General features: G+C 32.0%; 1 protein-coding gene across 1 annotated transcript; it reads left to right on the top strand.

The window, feature by feature from the left end:
- The first annotated feature begins 1,915 nt into the window (after positions 1-1,915).
- Positions 1,916-25,136, top strand: LOC105338910 (heterogeneous nuclear ribonucleoprotein L). The gene is made up of 20 exons (XM_066075965.1): positions 1,916-2,038; positions 5,765-5,877; positions 7,665-7,713; positions 9,164-9,202; positions 9,399-9,472; positions 10,861-10,936; positions 11,590-11,675; positions 12,524-12,620; positions 12,906-12,969; positions 16,873-16,947; positions 17,280-17,519; positions 17,830-18,068; positions 19,038-19,076; positions 19,202-19,378; positions 19,657-19,778; positions 20,023-20,153; positions 24,088-24,161; positions 24,281-24,338; positions 24,579-24,674; positions 24,851-25,136. The coding sequence occupies exons 1-20, from the start codon at positions 1,988-1,990 to the stop codon at positions 24,907-24,909; spliced, it is 1,959 nt and encodes a 652-aa protein (XP_065932037.1). The 5' UTR covers positions 1,916-1,987; the 3' UTR covers positions 24,910-25,136.
- Positions 25,137-26,982: the final 1,846 nt, after the last annotated feature.

The raw sequence follows: 26,982 nt of genomic DNA, 5'->3' as shown, positions 1-26,982 counted from the left end.
TATTGTTTAAATGTTTCTATTTTATAATCCAGAACTGGTTTTCAAACTTATAAACACGTGCATGGAAGTGGATTCACAACATGTGACTAGGTTGTTTTTTAGATTTCACCCACATCATTAACTGAATCAAGCGCCACGACATTTGCTCATCAATAAACAGTAGCATTCATCTGCATGTATCTACATATTGCACAGTCGCCGGGTGGCTTTGTGGGTCCAAAATAATAACGACATGTATCAGTATTATTCGGATGTTAATTGACAATAAGACATCCAACTTTTCCTTAGGTTTCAAATAAAAGGTACAAAAAGGGATTTACAATAGCTGGACTCTGGTCAGTAATACTTATATTACTGTATTCTAATGAAATGAGGGAGCTGGTTGGAAACGTCCGCTCTCACCAATTGCTACGCCCAGACTGAATTCCAAAATGCACGGGGTTAGAACCCGCCCAGTAAAACCAGTTGAGTGAACTTTAAATTATGGAAAGCAACTCGATCTGATAATAAATTACTAACATTATAAACAAATATATGGAAAGTAAGAATGGACGTAAATTGTAACATGCATTAGCAATTAAAACTTATTTCACTCACTGCATATATTTACATTTTTCAATGTCTTTATCTGTGATAACAGTACAAATCGATTCTGTAATTATTGTCCAATAAATTTAATTGACGTATCGCTGGGGCCCAAGCGGGGTTTGCATAATTAAATATGTTATTATTCTTATACTTAATCTTACAATTGCTGAATATCATAGCTTAAATATAAATAATAAGGAATCATTATATTTCTTTGAATATTAAGAGGTGATCATTTTGGTCCTTCGGGCTTTATTGGATTCGAGTAAGCTGTTAGCAGCTGACATTTGACTGTCCTGAATAAATGGAATTCAATGATAACTTGATTTGTATTTTTTTTTTCATTTTTGCGACATCATGGGCATAAACAACACAATTAAAGCCAAAATATAGTCACTTACGCTCCTCACTCTGTATCTGATTCACTGGACATATCATCTGGTCAGCCTCTTGGTACATGTATACAACCGCGTCGTCGCAAGCCACGGGTTGTGTGTCCATTCCCGATGCATGCTTTGGACGACAACCGTGGCATGGTTTAATTAACATTAATTTTAGTAAATCTGGTAAAAATATATACGGCTTTGCATGCCTCGAGAATTTAAAGGAATTTTCATTTGACCGATCAACACAAATCTAAATTTTCTCCTCTTCCTTCATTAAGTTATACATAATTTTTTCTTATATAAAATTTTTAAAGCGTTACTTAGCTTAATAATTTAAATTGAAGCTCGCCTAAAAAGTATGACGTTAAGAAGAAAACAATCTATTTTGTTACTTTTATGTCTATAATTGTATATATAAAAGGTATATACAAACTCTCGCCGAGCAATCTGCAAGAAGTACAAAGTTATTAATTTTCCCTATTAACTCTGACAGCTGTGACTTGTTTCGTCACATAATATAGAATTATTTTAACAATGAAGCAATATATATGCCCCTGAAGTAGCGTTATTTTTTATACAGACTATTAACGATCAAGAAATTAAAGGTCCGCAGGGGGCGGAAAGACGGACGAGTTTTCTATTGATATTTATCGAAATTGATCGTCAGTTAAAGATACTTTTTCATAAATCTTTGGATTGTAAAAGCTGAAACCGCATTATTTTCGGTGTTCTCAACAGCAGTCGCAAAATATCATCCCTCTTAAATTAATTGTAAGTTTACTCAGTTTTAAAATTGTTCTTGTTGCATTTTTTTTACTGTCTAACGTACATGTATGTATTTAAATTCAATATTCCAACGTCTTTCTCTTCAATATTGATCATATATTGCAACATTAAATAAAAAAGCATTGATTTTTTTTTTAAATTTTAATTCAATTTAGGTATATTCTACCTTTTTCTTATCGGGCTCGGACTGCTTGGCAAAAATTGAAAATCGCGAGACACAAAACAAGATGGCGTCAGGATACGATGGTCATGTTTCCAAACGCCAACGACGAGATAACGTAAGAGCATCTCACTCAGTCACTTGATGCATATATTAATTAAAGAATGATTATACGCAATGTTTTGAGTGTGTATTGAAAGGGTTTGTTATTGCACACAAATATTTTTTCCGATGTCTTGCTTGCATTCGCTTCATCAGTTCCTAATGTTGACCATTTTGACAGTACATTTTACCTGTTTACAAGCAAAATAATTGATAAACTAGAATTATAAACAAGTCAATATTAGTTTTGAAGACATTATTGCATTTGCAGTTTTTCATTTTTCCTTTTATTCATTTTATTTGATTTCTTCATTTTGTAAAGGGCCTAGTTATCTACTATTGAAAAGCATGATTACATGTCATTGTGTCAGTATTACGCACACAATACAGTTAACAAATTGATTATTTACATGCAACATTTCATTTATAAGAAGTAATATCAATCCAATTGTTAATAATAAACTTTAGTACTGTCCCTTGGCTGCCAACTTCTGGTCTTATCAGGTCCAGCACAACCTCTTGTTTTAGCTTATTCTCTTTTGAGAAGTGGACAGGCATAGCCTACATCCATGTAGATGTAGGCTATGCCTGTCCACTTCTCAAAAGAGAATAGTTTTAGCTATACTGGCGTGCGACCAATTCTCGCCGAGTATCATTTCTCGCCAGTACATTGTGACGTAATTTTTTGTATTTAATTTTGTGTGTTGATAACATGACGTAACAATGACTATAGTCTGTCCCAAGATATTTTTGCCGCATATTTTCTTAAATTATTCAATATTTATAAATACCTCTTGGTTCAGACGATGTTCATTCAATAGTATGAAAAAATCCCAAGATTTCCCCTTTGAAACGCCCCCTCTAGCTTGTCGAGTATCAGTACACGGCTAAAAATAAAAAGTCTACGAGGTTTTTCCATTGCCAAGGAGATGAAGACGCCCGGATGATAACGTTGAAAAATTGCGCGAGGTGTCCCGAGTATTTCCGAATGGAGAAAAGATGTCAACATTCCCCATTATAAATCTCCGTAGGAAATCTGTTTTCGTTCCTGTGAATTTTTACGAGGGAAAAATGATAATGTGTGAATGAAGTTATCTTGGGAATTTTCCCTTTCATCGATTTTAATTGCACTTCAGGAAGTTCAGTCACAGGTATGTGTATTTTTATTAAAAACCGTTCAAATATGCAGCATAAATATCTTGGGACAGACTATAGCGAGAAATGGTACTCGGGAAGAAATGGTCGCACGCCAGTATAGTTTGAAAAAGCTACATGTATATAGCATAATAAAGCTATTCGGAATAGTTTAATTTAGCTATTTTGTCATACATTTTTCTTTAATGTGCATTTTTCAGCATGTCAACAAAATCACACTTTAGTGCAGTGATAGTTTTCAACTTTGAACTGTTTTGAAAACAATGTATGCAAAGATTACTCATCAATTTGTGTCTCTTTCAGAGACTTTGCACTTAAATTTCCATAAGTTTCGGGGCAATTGATTCATGACCTTAAAGTTACTTCTTGAATTAATTTAAAGGAGGTCAGTTGTGGTAAACAAGATAATTGATTGGTAATAATTCAGCCCAAAGTAAAGAAATCATAATTATTCACACCTCAGTGCTCACAAAGTGGTTGACAGTTACCCAAACAATGGAAATATATTTTTTGCTTCTACTTCTACCAGATTGCAGCCACCATCAAACACTGATGACACTGCCACTTTGGTGGGCATACCAAATTTTAAAAATAAAAAATGAGTGTTGAATAGTATCAAAAAGGGTGCAAGTAAAAACAACTTGATTGATTTAGTTAGGTACTTAAAAGGTGCTTAAAAGTGTTCAAAAGGGTGTGTTCCCATTTCGCCTTAACTGTGAAATACAGGTGAAAAAAGGTAAGAAAGTAGTAAGGTGAAATGGGAATTTCTTAATATAGATACATGTACTGTAAAAAAAGTACTTCTAAATTGGTGAGATTTTTTGATAATGATTAGTTCATGAATACATTGATTAAATGTTAGAAATTCTTCAGTTATTTTGCATTGGAATAATTATAGCTACATGAATTGAATTTATTTAATTCATTAATACAGCGATCTAAATGAGATAAAGTAAAAATATTAGAGTTTTTTTTTAGTTTGGTGAGGATAATCCAAATTGTCCATTGTTGATCAGCTTGCTTATATTATCAAAAGGTTTATATCAATAAGTCTCAATTTTAGCACATCATGACACATACAAATACTAGTATTTAAAAATATTTTTTTCATCTTTACATCAGCCTTTTCTTTACTCTATTTTCACAAACTTACTCATAGTATTAAGTAAACAATTTTAGATAAATGGTAAAACTATTTTAATACAAACAATTTTTATACCTAATTAGATGTTTATAAAAGTTCTCATTTCGCCATAATTCACCTTAGAGCTTACTAAGGCGAAATGGGAATACCAAATTGGAATTTTACAGTATCTACATGTATATTAAGAAATGGAAATAGGTTTTACCATTTATTAGCAGTGTTAAAACTTATTTTAATTTAGGTTGCTTTTTAATGGTCCATGGTATAAATATGAGTGGTAATTAACTTGGGAATTTTTGTATACTTCTGATAATTAACATTCTTGTGAAAAACTGCATACAAATAGTTCTATTCTGAATAGCTTTATCAAGCTATATAACCTATTCTGAATAGCTTTATCAAGCTATATAGCCTTTTCAAGCTAAACTTCAATCTTAACTTTTTTTGAGTGAGATAATTGAAGGTTTTACACTGTATTAAATTACTAGGCTGAGATAGTTGAAGATTTTAGACTGTAAATACTTGGTTGAGATAATTGAAGATTTATGAGTGTAATTACTAACCTGAGATAATATAAGGTTTTACACTGTAATAACATTGTACTAGGCTGAGAAAATTGAAAATTTTAGACTGTTATTACTAGGCTAAGATAATTGAAGATTTTAGAGTGTAATTACTAGGCTGAGATAAATTGAAGATTTTACACTGTAACTACAAGGCTGAGATATTTGAAGGTTTTACACTGTAATTACTAGGCTGAGATAATTTATTAATAAGGTTTTACACATTAATTACTAGGCTGAGATAATTTATTAATAAGGTTTTACACTAAAACTACTAGGCTGAGATAATTGAAGGTTTTACACTGTAGTTACTAGGCTGAGATAATTTAAGGTTTTACACTGTAATTACGAGGCTGCGATAATTTAAGGTTTTACGCTGTTACTACTAGGCTGAGATATTTGAAGGTTTTACACTGTAACTACTAGGCTGAGATAATTTAAGGTTTTACACTGTAATTACTAGGCTGAGATAATTGAAGGTTTTACACTGAAACTACTAGGCTGAGATAATTGAAGGTTTTACACTGTATTTACTAGGCTGAGATAATTTATTTATAAGGTTTTGCACTGTAATTACTAGGCTGAGATAATTAAAGGTTTTACACTGTAATTACTAGGCTTATATAATTGAAGGTTTTACACTGTAATTACTAGGCTTAGATTATTAAGGTTTTACACAGAAATTACTAGGCTGAGATAATTTAAGGTTTTACACTGTTATTACTAGGCTGTGATAATGTTTTGAGTAGAGCACACTGATACAGTATTGCAAATTCATTATAATTATGAAAACACCCCTGATCGGCTGTAAAATGATATCTTTTAAATATCTTAGATGATATCATAGAATGTGGATTTTAAAAACCTGTCTTAACTTCAGGATGAGAACCCTCTGAATCCATCACCTTCACAGGTGGTACATGTTCGAGGACTGGCTGAAAACATACTGGAACAAGATCTGAAAGATTCAGTTCAGCACTTCGGACCCGTCAGGTAAATGGGCACAATCATAGTTAATTTGGTCAAACCTAATCTGACCTTTCTATTCATCCAAAGAATGTGGATTTGACAGTTTATATTTGAAATTATATTTATGTACCAGTAATAGAACAATGTGTATTAATGACAACAGGTGTAAATTGTTTAACTTTTCCTTGAATGATATAAACTCTTTACATGAGTGCTTGAATGGAAAGGCTGTAAAAGTTACTAAATGTTGATGAAGTAAAAAACTGATGGTAATACATTTTGAAAAATTTATTGCTGTATTTGATCAAAAGTGTTGAGCCGGTATTTGAGATTAAAAGTTTTTCTTAAATTTATCAATGCAGAAAACCAGTTTAATTAGATCAGAAATTAATTTAGTTACATGTAAGTAGTTTTTTTAATTTTGCATATTGGTATTCTATGTCATTCATATTTAATAAATCAATTTACTTGAACCTTATCACAATATATGTACATTTTTTTATGGCCTAATGTCTTTCAGTCTTGAATCTATGATAATGAAAATCATACTGAGTGTATAATATTTCATATATATGTTCGTATTTGATATTTTTACACATTCACGAGTTTTCAGAATCAGACAAGCATTCTGTTATTGCCTATTGATGTTATGAATGAATCATTGTATGATTGATCATAGCCAGCTGTGACAACTCAGTGCTTCTTCTGCTGTTACAGTGATGGATTATAATACAATTATTGGTACATGCATGCATGCATTCTGAAGATAATCTAGAGGATACAAAGATTTTTTCTAACTTGGTGGTTTTATCTACAACATGTTTGTAAATCATGAAATTTTATACTCAAATATCCCCCAAATAGGAAAATTTGAACAAAATTATCATTACTTCAGAAATCATGATTTTTTTTTGGTGTACTGTGTTTTAAACGATGGTAAGGACCTATTGTTTTTCAGGCCAAAAATAGAATTAATGTAAAAATAAGAACTTTGTCCTAAAATAGTATGACACAAAAAACTGCAGACAGTATGAATCAGCCCATACTATATATGCATGCCATACTGTATTATATGACCAACAGTATCCAAAAATAAGAATTAAATGCTTATAAATTTACAAAGATTTCAGTTTTAGCTTAGTGAGCTTTTGAATTGTCCATCTGTTCCTCTGTAAATGTTTAATATTATTTTTATCCCTTCACTAGAACTCAAATGGGAATGCAATATTCAATCAAATTTGTTACAACCATTGGTGCATGAAGGAAGCACAAGTGAAGAACAATATTCTACCAAACTCTGTAGGAGTTATGCCCCTTTGTCCTTTACCATCCTTCATCAATCCAGTGCTTGTCAGTGCGTCTCATCTGAAAGTACTCAGCAGAATATCCCTAACTTCATTTACTTGTTGTTGACATAATTTAATGTGTAGATATGCAAATTTGCAACAACAAAATTCTAATATGCAACAAAAAAACATTCCGTTTCCATCTTATTCCTGGGTGTTTTGTCCATTTTTAATATTTTGTGTGTTTTAGTGTTCATGGTTGTTCTTGATATGTCCTATTGTCTATCAGATGTAGGTATGTGAGCTTCTTCCCTTTCTTGGCAGTTTGAAAGTCGAGGAAGATCATCTCACAGTTTCTTAATGAGCACAGGCAGTCTCATCTCTACTCTGTAGTGGCCATGACAAGATGAGCTCCTTTCTTTTCACTGGCTCAGTGTACCTTAATAAAGAAACAGACAGAAGAAAGAGAAAGAGGAGAAGAGTGGATGTCTGTTATTTATGATATTGTTTGCTTTATTCTTTTAGTTATGTGGTTTTGATGCCAAGAAAACACCAGGCTTTAGTGGAATTTGAGGTAGGTTAGCTTGAAGCTCATTAGTTCAGTTATATACTGTACCATGACCCGCCTTTTTGGCCATTTTTTTCCCTACTACGGTAGTTGTTCTACAAGACCAGCCATTCAATAAATCAAAAAAAAAATTATTTGTGGTACATGTATTATGTTTTCAATCTTTTTTTGGTGTTTGTTGTGATTTTACCATTACCATACATTTATAATTTTTTGTGGAAATATGTCTTTATATTTTATTTTCATTTCGACCTACCAATCCATTCTTTGTAAAAATTCTTGAACTTTTTAAAAAAATATGGTCTTATTGTGAAAAAATACATGTACTACCGAGTGATTAAATAGACGTGCCTAGTTACACTGGTTCACCTTTACATCAATTTTGCAATAGACTTACAAAAAAGTGCAAATCATTGTTTGGGTAGGATGTCTTGCAATCAAATGTCTATTATGTATGTTGTTTACAACATTGTTAATAGGTCATTTAATTAGTCCCCTACCGGTTTTCATCGTAGGGGACTATAGCTTCCCTCTGCGTCCGTCAATCCATCTGTCGGTCCGTCCGTCCATCTGTCTGTCCGTCTGTCTGTCCCACTTTAGTTTTCCACACTTTTTTTCTTTATGCGTTTGAGGAATAATATGAAATTTGCTGAACAAATTCAAAATGTCAAACTACAGATCAAGTTTACACTTTTGTAGCATCTGGTTGACATATTTTCGAGAAAATTAATTTTTTATATTCCAATTTTTTAATGTTCAGGTTCGATATTCTGCATAACAGTGCATTGTTTTCACAATTTCAACAAACCGGTAGGGGACTTGTATTGCTTATGCAATACTCTCAGAATGCTTGTTTTAATTGACTGGTTATTTATTTATTTTTTTTTTTTTATTTGCAACTGTACTGGCATTAAACCAGTTCTCACCAGTGCATTGTTACATCATTTTATCAACACCTAAAATTATATACAAAAAATGACGTAACAATGCACTGGCGAGAAATGGTTCTCGGCGAACTGGTCGCACCCCAGCTGGTTGTTTTAACACATTCATTATGGGATGATCTTTGTTGTTGTTCAAATATTTGTAAAATTACTGAAAAGTCGTGCCCTGCTCAGTTGTTGATCACAGAAATTATGTTCAGTGACTGAGATAGCAGAAAGTGTTAATTTTCTGTTGCCCACATGGATTTTTCTTGTAATATATTGTGAAGTTTAGTTGAATATACATGTATGAATCATAAAAGCAAATTATGAAAGCAATACATATTAATATGCTATAATAATATACATGGTATATATTAGTGCATGAAACAGGTTTACTTTAAATTTACACGAATATAGTGAAATGTTTACCTAGATAATCATTCTGTAATGTTTCAATATTAGAATTAAATACAATGTACCATGTGGAAATGTAATTGCACTATCAGATCTGATTGTTTTTTCTTTTATAGGATATTTCTGGAGCCACGAGTTGTGTTAATTATGCAGAGGTTAGTTAAAGAATTATTTGTCAAATGCTGTTAAGCAACATGAGCTGCATTTTTTGAATTGCGTAATTGTTACATACTATTCAGATAACCAAAATAGTTAATGTTCATAAACTTCTGATAGCGTTCTTTTTGTGAGAAAAGGAATTTAGAATCTTTGATTGAAGCAACATTACTACATTGTCATTCTGTGCAATAGGAAAATCAGATATATGTTGCTGGCCAGCCTGCATACTTCAACTTCTCAACAAGCCAGAGAATTCAGAGACCAGCGTGAGTACCTGTTCTGTTGTTTCACGGATCCTGCCAGTATACAGTACACAGGACAGTTAAGTAGATGTTGTCACTGTCGGAAGCCTTGCATTGATGAAAAGCAATCGTCATCATGCACAAACCCTTGTACACACAGACTTGTTACAGGATATGGCAAAGACCAGATTTTTGTAGAACCATTTTAACAAGAGCTTGGACTTTGGGTAGTTGTGTTAAACAGCAACGTGACGTATGCCTGTCTGTTTCATTGCTAGCACTCAGCCATGGGTCTTTGAAATCAACAAGATTTGTCTGGCTTATAAGCTAAAATTATGCAATAGGTGCATATTTCGCTTGAAACCGCATCATTTTGAACTTGTTTTGATGCAAGGAATAGGTAGCTACGCCCTTCTGAAAGTCCATGGTCTTATTAAAATGGTTCTATTTTTGAGCTACAGGTGACTCTCAATGGCTTGAAGTCTTTGGGACTGAGGAAAAATTTACTGGTGCATGTGCAAATGCTAGACTCTATAAATGTGAATAAAATGATTAGTGTTGCTCTAGTGTTAAAAATGGCGAATAAGTTTTCTCCTCTTAGCTGACCAAAGGCTAATTGTCTTAAATTACATAAATTTACATGATTTTAGAGTACTTACCATTACAAGTTTAATCTCTTTTGTTTATAACATTCATCGTGTACAAATCTGTTTTAAAATTTCCCTGTTATTCAGAACTAATAAGATTCCCTCCCCCTACCCCGTTCTGAAAATTATTTTGAGTTGAAATAAACATCCCAATGATGAAATTTTTGATGAGTAAGTTAGAATTGATTAATTAAAAAGAAAACAAAGAAAAATAATCATTGTCGCGTTTTACCTGTAGAGTTTAACATTTCTACCAATCCAGCATTAGCTAAATAGATGCTTTAATTTTTTCTCCGTTTATCTCTAACTCTACTTGAAATCTGGAAAAATATCAGTTAAATAAAAGTTGAAGTAATTTCTACTCTGTGAGTGATATATAATATTAATAAACCCCAATATGTAAGGGAAAAAATTGAGACAGGAGATTCACTTTGAGTGTTCAAGATCTTCGACTAATCAAAGTTTAAGCCATCAAGAGTTACCTGTATCTTTGAATTTAGTCTTAAGTATATCCTTGTCTGTGGAGGTTTAGAATCAACAGTTTTCAATCAGTTACAGAAAATCTTGGTAACTGCATTTAAGATGTCTCCATAGGCTCTTGTTTTTGCCATGAAAATGTAGTCAAGTACTGTATGAGAATAACACCATACTAGTGAGATAATTTTTTATTACAGAAATGAGATTCAGTGCATGCATAATTGTATTCATTTGACAGTATGTATTTTTTCATAGTAACTTCCATATGGTGTGACTTGTAAATTTCAGAGGCGGGGAGGACCACAGGGGAGGGAATCACATCCTGTTGTTTACCGTTCTGAACCCGCAGTACCCTATTACTGTGGTATGTACATGTAGTTCCATCAAATCTTGTTTTTATTTCTAGTTAATTTTCATGCTTTCTGATTTGGAATAGTTACAGGAAAGCTGCTGAACATTCTTTCCTTGGTTAGAACATTTTAAAAATTTTATATAAAACTTGTCCGCATTATATTTATTTTTGGTCAATTTTCAAATAATATTATAAGATCTTCTTAGTAATACAGCACTAGCAAATGAAACTTTAAAAAATGTTTCAAACTACAGATTTTTACTTACCAATATTGGACATTATAAATTGTATAAGAATTAGATTTTTGTATTAATTCATACATTATACATTATTATAAAGTTTTTCACACTTTTATTCTTGTTCAAAATACAGATTTTTACATACCAATATTGGACATAATAAATTGTATAAGAATTAGATTTTTGTATTACATGTAATTCATACATTATAAAGTTTTTCACATTTTTACATACCAATGTTGGACATAATAAATTGTATAAGAATTAGATTTTTGTATTAATTCATACATAAAGTTTTTCACACTTTTATTCACATTCAAAATACAGATTTTTACATACCAATTTTGAACTCTAGTAATTGTATAAGAATTAGATATTTGTTTTACCGGTAATTAATTATAAAGTTTTTCACACTTTTATTCACAGGATGTAATGCACAAGATTTGTACTGCCTATGGACAAGTTCAGAGGATTGTTATCTTCAAGAAAAATGGTGTACAGGCTATGGTTGAATATCCTTTCTGAGCTATTGTGACAATATTGTTTGAAGAGGATTACTATAAACAGGGAAATATTCGCTACCATTTTATTTTCGCCCCTTTTGCCCTCGTTGTTAAACGGCAAATTAAAGACTGGGCGAATTGCGATTACAACACAGGGCGAATATTACCATGTATACAATAATTATTTCTCAGAATTAGTAAAAATGCATTTAAAAATGAATTGCCCATACCAATCCTAAAAAGATTTATTCCATACCAAAAATTCTGGTCTATGTGTCTCTGTGCAAACATACATGCATATACATGTACTGATTGCTTTAACTTAATTTTAAAAAAATTGGAATTAGATTGATATGTATTTAATGTTTAAATTTTCACCTTAAAGTTTTGACATTTTTCGCCAAATACATTAATTAAAACTGAGTCTTTTACAAGAAAATTTACAGGTTCCGAGGTGTACTGTTGCCATGTTGTGGGAAAAAAGGAATAAGGGGAGAAATTTAGGACTAGAGGGTCAAACTCAGGAACTTCAAACTAAAAGTTAATGTAAATGTAGATAAATCTTGGATTATAGAGTTGTTTACTAACTATACCCATAAAGAGAAGCAGACCATGGGGAAATTAAGGTTCAAAGATGTGAATTACAACTTGTCTTTGGAATGACTGCCTATTTAGAAACTAAATAATGGTTAAAATTATGTATACTGAGAAGGACTTAATAGGGTTTAAATGCAAAGATATCTTTATAGATACATGTGCTCAGTGATGTTCACAAATAACTACATGTATGGTTGATCTTTAATCATTTTGAGAATTGAGAAGCATTGAGACTGGGATTTTCCTGAACCATTATGTACATTTGACACAGTTGATACTGCTAAAAGAGCCAAGCAGAACTTGAATGGGGCTGACATATACTCGGGTTGTTGCACCCTGAAAATTGATTTTGCCAAAGTAAGTTAACGCAATGAGTTGGTTATGGTGTGCTTAATTTAATTGCCTTTTATTTTTTGGTGAAATTTGATTTTCTTGAAAAATTTTCTGTGGATTGATAAATAAATGACAAAGCTGGTTTTAATTTATAGGATGTAATGATTTTCCGGGTTTTGGGAAAAAAAGCCCCAAAAAATATTGAATGTGTTTCAGAATCTACAATTTTTTAATAAAGTTTGTCTCATATCAAGTTATAGCTGTTATTTTATTTTTATACTGTATTATTGTTTATATCTTTTGATATAGCCCACTAGATTGAACGTTTTTCGCAACGACAATGAAAGTTGGGATTATACTCAATCTAGCCCAGGTAAGATCTCCATCTTTCTTGTCCACAGTTGTTGGTTTAAATTTTGAAATATTTGGAATTTCTTTCTTTTTCAATTATGTTAAATATTTGTATTAACTTTTGGGTTAACTTACCGGTACATGTAAGTACAGTGGTCAAAAAATCAAAACTGCGTTTTATTTTCAACAGAAATACCGTATACATGTATAATTATGCATATATTAATTGAAAAATTGAAAAAGTTACTTGTACATAACAGTTATATATCTGCCTGTGCCCTACCTTTAAATATCTTCATGATGGTAACTTTATTTGTACAAAGTCTTTGGGGCACAGAAAAAGTATTTTATGAAAGTATTACTCATTAAACATTAAAGGACACATCCCGTAATATTGGAAGTGTAAACTTCCATAAATTTGTTGTTGTTACCAGTAATATCAATTTTATACTTATGTTCATTGATATACACACAGATATGAATTCATTTGTTTTTTTATAACAGTGATAATAATGGGTGTGCTTATGTCACCAATTTTTGTATGACAAAATCTTTAGAGGTTTATAACATAACTCCTACAGCAAAAGTTTATTTTAGCTATTTTGAAAGGAAATATCCATCAACACTAGCTAAATGGCTGTAAACTGGAATTTATATTTTTTTCAAAAGAGTTGAGAGGAAATTTTGAAATATAAATGCAAGCAAAAAGTCTCAAAACAGAACAAAAATTTAACGGACAAAAAATAAATGTGAAATCCACACTGATTGGCTCTGCTTCTTTTAAATCGACCACAGTTTTTACTCTTTTTTTTTCTTTCAAAATTTGGTATGAGGATCCAATGTAATATTGGAATTAAACATGTTTATTGTATGATAAACTTTTAAGGACTGGATTTTTTGTGGGGGTGGGTGGGTGGATAATTCTCCTCTTCACTCTTTCTTTAAACATGAATACAACTAATTTTACTTGACATCCATATTTGTAGTTTGATAAATTCTATGAATTTCTTCATTTTTTTTTTGATACAGTATACATGTAATTTTGAGTTATATACAATCATTTATGTGTGATTTTGAACAACAGCACATGTGTCTACATCAAAATGAACGTGCCCATAAAAATATAACATGTTTAGTATAATTTTTCATGCAAATCTATATGAACTTTTTATCAACACATTGTAAATGTTGCATATGAATTTAACTGCAAAATGTTGACAACATACACCAAGAATACCCTGATGATGACATATACAAGTGAAATATCATTACTGGAATACATTATGATTCATTGGAATAACTGCTGTGAATGGCAGTGAACACTGAAGACACAACAGGGTGAACAGACATGACTTATATGAATGAATGGAGAACCATCACATTTATACAAAGGCCACCACAAAAACCTAGGACCACCAATCACTCACAGGATCACAGCCAGAATAAGAATTACACAGGGCCTGAATTACAATGATTTTGCTCAAATTCAGAATACACTGTACCATATTTCATGTCATACACATACATGTATGAACAAAATATTACCATACTTCAATTAGAGGGAACAATTGAGGGTCAGGAAGCTTTGTACTGTTGTATGTACATTAGCTAACTGTCTGGCAAGAAAATCCGTCCAAATAGAACCTCTTTTTTCTGATTCCGAAAACATTACATGTACATCTTACAAAACAGAAGATGAAGTCTTTCAGAATTTTAATTTGACCTTGGGGAAATATTGTAATTTTCTTTGAGGAATATGGTACCTTGTATTATATACAGTGTTAGAAAAAGTCCCGAGGATTATTTATAATACATATCTTTTGGTTTTGTTAACATTTGAAGACATGACAAAAGGTACACCACGCAGTCACCATACCAAGTAAACCCTGCTTTGTATTAATGACTTCATTCCATCTTTAGAAGGTTTGTCATCAATTCGCCTGGAATGTTGGAACGGATTCTGTGTTCGTCAACTCGGAGTAGCATTCTAAGTGTTTCCTCAACCTAAGGTGGGGAAATTTCATCTACCCAGCAGTGTCAGCACTGGTTTGTGGTGCGGTAAATTTGTTAATCAGAAAGCAAGATTTTTTTTCTTTTCTTTCATTATTCCAATGTTTAATGATCTATTTTCTTCATTGATTGTGATTTTTTATAAGATTAAAAACAATTACATGTATACCATACGATCATTGTACATAATTATTTTAATTCTCCTATCATTGGGAAGCATGTATTTATATTTTGTAATATGAAAAGCATTTGACATGTTCTTGTGAAACAGGTCTGTAAAAAGTCATTCATTATTAGATATTTTACATGTACATGTAATACTTCAACATGCACAGATGTAACTTTACAGTACCAGTAGTTTTTTTGTCTCAGACAACAAGAGATTATTTTATTTCACAGTCACATTTGCCATGTTCAGTAATGTATACTAGTATACAGATTGATTACATGTTAATATCATATGTTATAAATAAAGACCATAGTTACATAAGAAATTTGAATGTATACATGTACTAACATTTTACATCCAGAATGAAAATAGTGTCAAATCATGTAGGTACATGTATATATTTATCTGTATATGTTATATATGAGGATTCATCCACTTTTACAAGTACATGTACATTGTATCATGAATTAAGAATTAGTAAACTGATGACATACACTTAAGCCGAATGTAATGTGACATGGCTAGTCTCCTAGCCTACAGGAGAAGGAAGTGTTTCTGGTCAGTGCTTGTCTGGTTGTTCTGTGGGATAGGTTTACTGATGGACTGATCAACAATCAGATAAAGAATTTGAGATTCGTACCCTCTTAAATTGAAAAAGTTTTTCAAAACATTGCAGAAATTTACTAGATAGCTTGATGAATAAGGGGTTAACACTAAAATCAGTGGAAAAATATGCAATTTTGGATTTTCAAAAATTATGATTTTCAAAACTTTAAACTAAGTAGATATGAACAAAAGTCCCAAGGGGATTCAAACTTGTGATCTGTGGTTCACAAGCCTGACACTTAAACTACCAAGCTGATGATATTCAACAAAAACAATTCATACGGAAAAATCATATTATAATATTAAATTAACAAAACATTTTAATCGCAATCTTGTGATGTAGTGCTTAAAAAAATAAGTCTTAATATTTTGACTTTCACTGTGTGCATTTTAAAAGTTCTTTGTTCCAAATATTTGAAAGCATTTGCTTATTAAAATTAAAATGAGAATTCATTTTATTTTGTCAGCTGTGTTAATCATGTCTTTTACTATAAAATTGTAGTAGTTGTGTTTTAAATTAAAAAGTAATATCATCAAAATAAAATGTTTGATTAATGAAATAGTAAAAAATTAAAAGTTTTAAAAGTTTTAATAGAATAAAATGAAGTAGATTCTAGTTCCTCTGCTTCTAACAATTAAGGTATTAGTTGGAGCTTTCCTACCATTTAGATCCACACACATTGAGAAATTATTTTTGTAGGCTTTGAATAGTTTAAGAAAATAAATAAAGTAGGGGAGGGGTGGGGGGTTATTGGAAGGTGAGCAGTGTCGCTGAGTTTCAGACTTTTAAGGACCCTCTGTTCTCCAGTTCACTAACAAAAGTTGTATAAAGGTGTAGATTTTTTATTTAGTTCCAATTTGAACATTGGGTATATACCATTTTTCTCAATGAAAAATGTTTTAAAAAGATTGAATTACTGAGATACAGCTTTCTCATTTAGTGAAATGGAATTCATTATTTCATATACGGGCAGATTACTCTAATTGCATTCAATTACTATGTATAGAGGGTCCTTAAATTTGTGCCTAGAATTATATGTAATCACTCATCATTGGTGTATGACTTTTTATTTGGGATATTTGGTTTGATGCATGTACCAAACTTGTACATTATGTTAACTTGATTTTGGATATTTTCAGAGAAAGACCCTGCCAATCAGCGTAACGGACCGCTCTTAGCTGACCCCCGGTACACCAACACTCCCATTCCATACGGTCAGTTATTCCACAGTTCATATTCTAGACAGTCTGTCAATATGGTAGCCTGGTTTGTACCCAAAATAAGCATGTAGTTGGTAACTAAATGAATTGTTAAATATTGAGAAGGACAATTATCATAAAAGCTTTGAGAAATAGGTCAAAGGAATGTTGCATTTTACATCCGCTAAATACATGTAGCAATATTCCTCCTGCTAGGAATGTTAGCTGGGTCTTTGAACAATTTACCAGTATATGTAGGATCTGGCAGAGAGATATCTTATTAATTCTTCATCCGTTGATATTTTAAAAGTGACTGATTAAACAGCATTACCTGTCCAATCTTGCAGATGGTCCCCTAGATCCAGACTCAAGGTGTTCCTCTCTGAGTGACTTATGTAACTGTAGTCTTCTAAGAAAGTCCTCCTCTGCATCCAGTCTCAATCTTACGGGGATCTCTGAATTAGGAAAAGTAGCTCAGTCTCACTCTAGTTTTGGAAAGCAGGGCGAGGGAACTCAGTTTTATTTGCAAAAATTGTTTACTCTTTATTTTCTTTGCTTTTCTGATTTATTGTTCATATTTCCCTTGTAGCGGGTTACATTTTAGTACATGTACATGTAAATCATTTATTTTGACATGTTTAATATTTTTGGTGATTTCAAATTTTCAAGGATGCAAAGTCTGAAAGAGCTACTGAAGATTCATATTTTGCAACTGTAAAGTAGCCACCAAAAGTTTTACCTTGTCAGAATAATTTTTAATACAATACATGTTAATTGTTTTTTTCTTTCACAGAGGAGAGCATTTTTGATATTCGAGGAAACTTTCATAGATGTAGAAATTGCATGTCTTTTGCTGGTCTTTTGTTTTGCTTTGTTTAGTTTTCCCATTGTTTGTAGATGGGCGGTCAGGTGCTCCCCCTGGTCCAACCCCGGGCTACGGTGGAGGCCCAGGGCCAAATCAAGGCTACCCCCCGGCAGGTGCTCCCTCTGGGGGGTATGGTGGAGGGGGATATGGCCCAAGTTATGGTAGTGGCTATGAAGGGGGTGATGGATATGGGTCACCAATGTCACCACGGCAACAAGGTTATAGCAATCAAGGAGACAGGTTTTCTGGAAATCAAGGTCCCCCAGTGCAAGTGAGTGATTTGCCCCAGGAACTATATTTTAAGCAAGATATATACGAATACAAAATTTGTGTGTATAGAAGTGGTATACAGTAAAACTCGTTTAGTATGAACACAGATATAGTGAATTCTCAGATAAAGCGAAGTTTTTTTTAGTTCCCGGGAAAATTTTTAACAAATCTTTGCAAAATTTTAAGGTTATAACGAAATCGGATATAAGGAATTCACGGATTTGAGTCCCGTAGAGGTGAATTATAACAAAATTTAACACTTTTATAACAAGTCTCAATTAGGAAAAATTATAGTCTGGTGAAAGAAAAACATGTACATTGTGGATTTGCTATAGTTATTATTACGAATTTGTTATACGGATATAGCGAATTACGGATATAACGAAGTAAATTCATCGGTCCCTAGGACTTCGCTATAACTGAGTTTTACTGTATAAGGGTAACTTTTGTACTTCAATCCTCCTTCTTTATCTCAGAAATGGTATCCTGGTCGTGATTTTTTGTTATACAAATAATAACTGCTTATGCCTTTGACTCAGGTGTTTTACATCAACTTACAATATCAAAGTGTTATATATTAAAAGAATTCAAACTAAAAAGTGCAACTTATAAATATAATGGAAGTTTCAGAAATGGTAACTGCTGATATTGTAGATTTGAAAACCAGCAAGTTCAATAACTGAATTTTAGTTGTCTTTTAAAACCCATAGTCTTGATCTCTCAAAGTTAATATTACATTTTCGTAAGACTTTAAGACTTCAAGAATCATATTAAAATACATAATAATAGTTTTATATTTGTGAGATTTAAATTACTGCTACCCTAATATGTAATATTCTCTTAGTAATACATATTCCAATCATTTCATATGCATCGTAACTGTATAAAACTATGTTCTCTGCTTATTTTCTGTTAATGCTTGATCAACCTGTGTTTTCATTCTCTCTATTCTTCTGATCAATCTTAACAGCAAAGAAATGAAGATGAAAATGAAGTCAAAACAAGATTTGTATAAATTTTTGCTGTCATAGTATACAAATTCTAATGTTTTTATTCCATTTTTGAATTATCGGTACCTGTAAAGTATCCCTTCATTTGGGAACGGGTTTTTACAATACACTGTACTTCTTTTAGGATCGTGGAGGATATGGTCATCCCAACATGCCTGCCCAGGGGTACCAGGAGCAAGGACCCCCACCCCCAGGGGCCATGTTCCAGGGCTCGGTCATCATGGTGTACGGATTGAATCTGGATAAGATCAGCTGCGACAAACTGTTCAATCTGTTCTGTTTGTATGGAAATGTTGTGAGGGTATGGAATGATTTACTTTGTCTCTGACAGTGGTCATGTTTCTTAGACATCGTACTGACAATTTAGAGACACAAGGTCTACGAGTAAAACTTTTGACTTTCATTTAATTAGCAGTTTTTAGGTGACTCAAACAGAATTTTTCACAGCATAAAAAATGCTGATGTTACTACAATTTTTTTCAGTAAAATTTATATCTGTTCATGTGCACAATAAATAACCAACATATTCTATTTAGCTGCTCTACTTGCTAATGGATTAGGATTGATTTTTTTTTTCAGGTAAAGTTTCTGAAAAGCAAGGAAGGTTCTGCCATGGTACAGATGGGGGATGCGATGGCAGTCGATAGATGCATGCAAAATCTCAACTACATGACTTTATTTGACAACAAAATCACCCTGGGGTAATCTAACTCTGTGATGATATACACTAAAAAACAGTATAAAGAACACTCTTATAATGAATTGACGATTACAGCAAAGTTATTTTCATTCCCCCAGGACTAAAAAACATGTTGTAAACTAGCCCTTTCCTGGCACTTTGTTATAAGCATGTTTTACTATAAACTCCTTAAAATTTAATTACTATGCTTAAAATCTGAACTAATTTTGTCTGGGTTTTATCAAAGTTTTTCTATTCCACTCTAGCCATTCCAAGCAGGCCTTCTTGCAAGATGTTCCAAATCCTTACGAGTTACCTGATGGAACTCCATCATTCAAGGATTACATGGGAAGTCGAAACAACAGATATGCTAATCCAGAGGCAGCCAGCAAAAATCATATCCTTTTAGTATACTCAAGTTTAAGTTTCAGCATATGATCTTCGAATCATTAAGTATTTTTTCTATTCATTTATTATTTGATTTCAAATTTTTTTCATAGTGTGTATCAACTGTGAACTGTTTTATAATTGATGACTGGGTAAGAGAAACACAATGGTTAATTTTTTCCAGATGTAGTTAAGTTTTATTTTAACTCAAAACCATAGAATGTTATGTCATGTGTTTTTATAACAAAATATCCGTAACTGTGTTGTTTTGTAACCCAGTTTCAAAAGATTATGAAAACAATTATCACATCAAAAGGATTAGGGCAAACATGATAACTCTACTGATTTACGTGGAAGTCTACTGCTCTTTAGCTTTGTCTCCCACCTACCGGTTTTATTAAAAAATCTATCGCTTCTCTTCAAAATACATTCAAAATAGATGTTTCACCTTTTGATATCACAACAGAAATCAAAGTACTGAAGTACTGATGGGAGTTGATTTTATCAGTTGTTATTTATTATAAAATCAACGATATGTTATTTTGCATGACAGGTAAATTCCTATAAATATTTGAATTATGCACATTTTTATAATATGAATCCTGCAGGAATTTCATGAAAATCCAATATCAATCATGTTGTGTAATATTCAAAGAATTATTCCATCAAACTACGTATTAGTAATCGAAATTGTATGGATCCAAGCAAAATTGAACTCTACTCTCGTTCAACCAAACTCTCAGCTGTATCCGTTAATCTCGGACAAGCAAGAGATACTCTATACTTGTCGGAGATTTACGGAGACAGCCAAGCGTCTGGTTGAACGAGACTATATTGAACTCTGGCGTAGGAATACATAAAATGCATGACTTCAAAAAATATCTAAATTGTTCGTACCATTTAAAATCTGACTATTTACAAGGTATCTATAAATGAGTTTTCTTGAAGAACAATGCTTAAGAACTCATTACATTTATTGATTAGAACTAAATGTTGTCAGCGTTGTTGATTTGTGCTTAGGTCCAAACACTGTTTCACTTTCGGTTTGCCTGAGTAACTGCATAGGAGAGTTGATTAAATCAACTCCCAATAAAAAGAGCTACTCAAGATTTCATCATATGGAAGGTTTTGCGCATCATAAGTCATCACTTATTAATTTACAGGTCATTAAAACTCATCTGGAAATTGCACATGTAAACAAACCGAGTTGTTTTGGACATTGGTTTAGTGTCGCGTGATTGCTTTTTCTGTATAAAAATAGTTACAATGAGATTGACACACTGAAAAAAGAATTTGAATTTGAAGCTATTTGGTGACTGTGGTAAGAAATATGCTTTTATAGAGAATGCATCTTAATAAATATATAGTTCTTGAAGACATCATGCTTCAATGAGAGGTTTCTGGCTCATGATGTATGCCACACTGCTGTATTTACATTCCCCTGCACTTGCATGGCTATAAAGTGGAAGGAAAACTCAATATTTTTGTGTTGGCCCAACGTGTAATTAATTCTATTTTAAATCTTTATTATTTATAAAACCCATTAAAATCACACAAAGATTTTAGCCGTCAAACTCGCAATCTATTAGATGTGAAATATGACAGTTATGGATGGATTACCGTAAGTTGGGTGAATGACAAGTTTTCAAGCATGAGTTTTACATAGAACGATGAAAGAAGCCACTTCCCATGATTACATTACTTACAAGACATGTAAATTTTATCATCGCAAAGGAAAACGAAGCTTTGCAATTCCACACATAGATTATACGATGACTGAATATATCTTTCACCTTGGCCATAACAGTAAACTTGAATTGCAATTAATTGCAATGCTGCATGATTTCTGATAAGTTTTGAAAAAGAATGTATGATTTCCTAATAGTTCTTAATTCTCTTATATGTTAAATTTTGGCAACTTAACCTTTGTTTTTAACAAAGGCTATTGTTAGAGTCTCTGCTCTCAAACATTTAATTCCCGTAATCAGTGAACATTTTTATTGCATGTGTTTATGTTACAAAAATGATTTTCAAAAGTCTTGTATTTCAGTTGATATCTTTAATTGTTTATCAGAAACCCGTACTTACATAAAAATCTATCTTTGAGATGTACGCGAAAAAGGCCACATGCAATGTTACCGCTTTTTCCGTTCAAAATCTACCTATTTTTCATCACTTGAGGTTAACATGTATGATTAGGGAATGTATGGTAGAAGTCAACTGATCCCAGAACAAAGGACATTGATCTATTAGGTATAATGTCTAGACGATTTCATTCTTAGATTGCAAAATCTTAATGCCATTTATACCAGAATAGTTAAAAGTGTCATTTGTGAAGAATTCTTAATAAATCCCCACAAACTAAAATCAGTTTAACAAAAAACTTTTTTAAAAAAGATCATTACAGACAAGTTTCTCTCTTGTTAAAAGAAATTTGCCCCCTATAGGTGATGTTTAGGTAAAATGAAGACTTCAAGTACAGCTGTACCTACTTGTAATGTTATAATACAGACCCTTTAAAGTACATGTATGAAGTATCATTATACCCCCGCAAACGAAGTTTAGGGGGGTATATTGGTTTCACCCTGTCCGTCTGTCTGTCCGTCCGTCCGTCTGTCTGTCTGTCTGTCTGTCCGTCTGTCTGTAGACGCAACTTTGTCCCCCCTATAGAATTTTTTATTACTGCATGGAACAGTTTGATAATTTGTACATATATTGAACACCATCTGAAGATGTGCACCTGCAATTTTTTTTAAGATCAGACAAGATTTAATGATTTTATGACAGTTTTCATTTTCCTTATTCTATATATTGTACACTAATGTTGAAAAGTAAGGGAGGTAATCCTTACAGATTTTATTAATTAATTAATAGAAAACACTCTAAAATATACTTATATAAATACATCCAGATGGAGTTTTTTGTCTTTATGTCTTAATTAATAAAAAAAATTATTTTTTATAAGTATTCTATCAACTGACAATGCAAAGTTTTTGTTTGTCAATGATAAATTCTTAGGAGCTAATAAGAACATCAAAGACAAGTGTGGCTGAATTCATTTGTCCCAAGGGAGCCATTATCTGAGCCATGGTTCAGATGGAGCATGTGTTTAGGGGAAATTGATAATCTGTAAAATGGGTGATGGTTTTGGGGCTATTTTAAAACTGTTTCATGTAAACCAAAAGGTCTATCATTTTAAGGAAATAAATAATATAATTATTAATAAAGAAGTTAAACTATTTTTAGAGGTTGTTTAAATTTATTTGTCAAGTAAATTGATGAAGTGACCCTATTGGGTATTAATTTAAATGAAATTCAAAATTACTGATATGATTGTAGTGTTTTAGCAATTTTAAAATTGTAATATTAAATTTTCTTTTTTACATATTTACATAGTATGGTAATTATGGTAATGGTTTGGGAGTTTATTAAATTTATTATAATAACAAGTTCATCAAAGAAAATCATAGTCCTATGGGATCAATTTTCTGATATGGAGTTCCATTGTGCCATAGGAGAAAGTGAGGAAAATTTGAAACAACTAATTGCAGCTGTCAAGACTCTTATTACAAAGATATTGAAAGTTTTATCAACAGAAGAGCATTGCTTGGCTACCGGTATTTCTATTCACTGCAAAGGGAGGGGTTATTGTCATTTTGTTGGTTTTTCTTTAAATCAATTAAGTTAAAAAATATATATCATCAGATACATACATTTGTAAATGTATTACTGTTGTAGATATGTATTTACAGTGAAATTCTGACAATTTTGATTTTAATTTTTCTTTGTTAACTAATTTTTTTTTTTTTACAATTCTAGAAATTTTTTTTTGTATGTGTTCCAAACCTTTATTATTCAATTCAATTATTTGTCCCATTTGAAATTAGCCTAGCGGGGGTATTAGTCCCATTAGGACAGTTCTAGTTTTCTTTAACATTTTGTAAGCATATTACCACCTTCAAAAGTTCTGCATTTCTTCAACACTCCCCCCAACATTTCAGAGGAACAGCTAGGAGAGGTATGTACAATTTGCCACCCTGCCAGATTTCAATGTATTGTTTGTCAATTGGTATTGGTGTATGTAAATTATTGTCATCAGGTTTTTCTCTCTGAGTTATTTTTTTCTGTTTGTTACAGGTCCTTGAAAATGTTGGCGCAGCTAAACCTTTTAAGGTCAAATTGTTTGCATCCAAAAGTAAGTTGTGTAATTTTAGATCTGAACAAAATGTTTACCCGGTACAATATATGATACATGTACAGTCTATACTGTGTGTTGGAACTCTCCTTTGAAATACATTTCAGTTATTTTACTAAATATAAAAATTGTGTTACGTGGCATACTCGTCGAAAAATTACTTTAAAGACAACATAAAAGAATTAGAAAAGAATGAACTAGAAGTTCACTAATTATTACCTTGAACTTTTTAATCGCTAGGTGATCGAAGTTCTTCTGGTTTGATGCAGTTTGAATCCAAATCAGAAGCTTTAGAAGCCCTGGTGTTGGCCAATCATGCATCCATTCCAAATCCAGGTAAGTTCTACTCTCCAAAAAAGTAGGACAATTTGCTCATTTAATCCAAAGGAAGCTTATTTTTATCTGATTTACCTGTTATCATAGTACACATGTACTAGGTGTATAGAAAGTCTTCAGTCTAAAACATTACTTACATCCAAATTTAAATGATAATTTTTATTTTTTTTTAATAGCTGGGAAAAGCCCATATGTGATGAAGCTGTGTTTTTCTGGTGGCCCCATCAAGGAATAAGATAAACTGTTAAGAATCTCAATAAAATCTGTGTCTTTGTGAAATATTACATACAAATTTTTAGCCCCCTGTTGATTTTGTCTTGTGTTATGTACATATGTTTGAGTATGACGTTTTTCAGACATATTTTAGCAAAGCGCCTGTGTACTATATTATGTCATATCAAGATATTGATTTTGCTTTTTTACTCCATGTAGATTTATGTCAATAAAATATGAGTAGTTTAATGATGAAGTTTGTTTCCTTTCTTCCAAATGATAACAAAATTACTTAGTCCATATAAACGAGACTACAGCTTTATATAAATACTTACTGGATATGAGGGCAGCATTATTTGTGGAACCTGAAGAGGGAAATGTTTTAACAGTAACGCATACATCTTTTTTATGCCGCCCTTCGAAGAAGGAAGGGCATATTGCTTTGCTGCTGTCTGCACAAACAGTTTCCGTTCATTTTCTTCACAGAAGATGAACATATTGAAATGAAATTTGGTATACAGGTTTATCATGATAATATCTAGGTCAAGTTCGATATTAGGTACGATCGAGCAATTTTCGACAGAGTTATGGCCCTTGGACATAGAAAAATTCCAGTTATTTGCAGTTTCCATTCATGTTCTTCGCAGAGGATGAACATATTGAAATGAAATTTGATATACAGGTTTATCATGATAATGTCTGGGTCAATTTAGATATTGGGTATGATCAAGCAATTTTCAACAGAGTTATGGCTCTTGGACGTAGAAAAATTCCAGTTATTTGCAGTTTCCGCTCATTTTCTTTGCAGAGGGTGCACATATTGATAAGAAATTTGGTATACAGGTTTATCTTAATAATATCTAGGTCAAGTTTGATTTTGGGTATGATAGAGCAATTTTCGACAGAGTTATGCCCCATGGACTTAGAAAAATTCCAAATATTTGCAGTTTATGTTCATTTTCTTTGTGGATGTTTCCAAGGGAGGGGGGCATAAGTGTTTCACAAACATCTCTTGTTTCTGATATTAGTGCTTTAAGTTCTCAAGACTGTTAACAAAGTTAATTCAAGGCCATTTTCACAATTAAATGCAATTTACTTTTTGAATGACTAGGTCAACAAATATACGAGTATGTAGGTAGATTCAAATGTCGATATTTAAATTGCTCTATATTTAATTATCAAGAACTTTTGACTTTTATCTAAGTAACTGAAAAACAGACATTTTGAATATCAGCAAACTTTGGTCTTTTTTGTGTAGGATGTAAATATCCATGTATTAACATAATGCTAAGTGTTTGATAGAGAAAATCTCCTTCATTCTCCAGTTTTTATGAATCCTTGGATATTGTTCATGTTCAGAATGACAAAGTCTGTGAAGATAAGGTTGATAACTTGTCCTCAATCAATGTTCAATCAAAATCGATGTCCCATTAAGATTTCACATTGTAAATTCCATGCAAGAAACAGCTGTCTGATGGTCCTTGTACACCTATCATATTTTATATGTAATACTGGTAGATTGTTTGATCACTAGAATCTTAAGTCTGATTTTAAAGGGTTATTCAAAGGGGAAGATAATTCAACTTTTTGAATATTTAAAAATATCAATTAAAAACAAACTTATAGCCTCTTAAAGTTCATTTTTTTTTAATCATACCTTCTTAGTATAGGATATTTTCTTCCAATTCTCTTGATAAAAAGTTGAATTAGCTTTACTATTCTTAAACAATGCCAAAAAATCATAATTTACACTACATATTTTGAAAAAAATGATAACTTTTCTTAATATTTTATGATTGGCCAACTCTTGAATAAAAAAAGGTTTGGAGTGCAAAAAGTTCATTCAATTGACTGCAAAGTCTCCTGAGATTTGTTACTGTCACTCACCTCCTAAAAGAAGTATCCAATTAATGTAATTTACATCAATCAAAGTCGTTCAATTCACATTAGTTTTACAGCTACAATAAGGTTCTGTGAATGACACCCTTGACATTTGGCGGTAGTCAAATCTTAAAGCTGACATGAATTCATAAAAACCGGTACGCATTATTTCCCTTTTATCTCCGATTACCGCCATATTCGTTGTCGATTTTTA

Source organism: Magallana gigas, chromosome 2 (genome assembly GCF_963853765.1).
Source record: "Magallana gigas chromosome 2, xbMagGiga1.1, whole genome shotgun sequence".
In the NCBI taxonomy this organism is placed as follows: Eukaryota; Metazoa; Mollusca; class Bivalvia; order Ostreida; family Ostreidae; genus Magallana; species Magallana gigas.
This window is presented reverse-complemented; position numbering and strand designations above follow the sequence as displayed.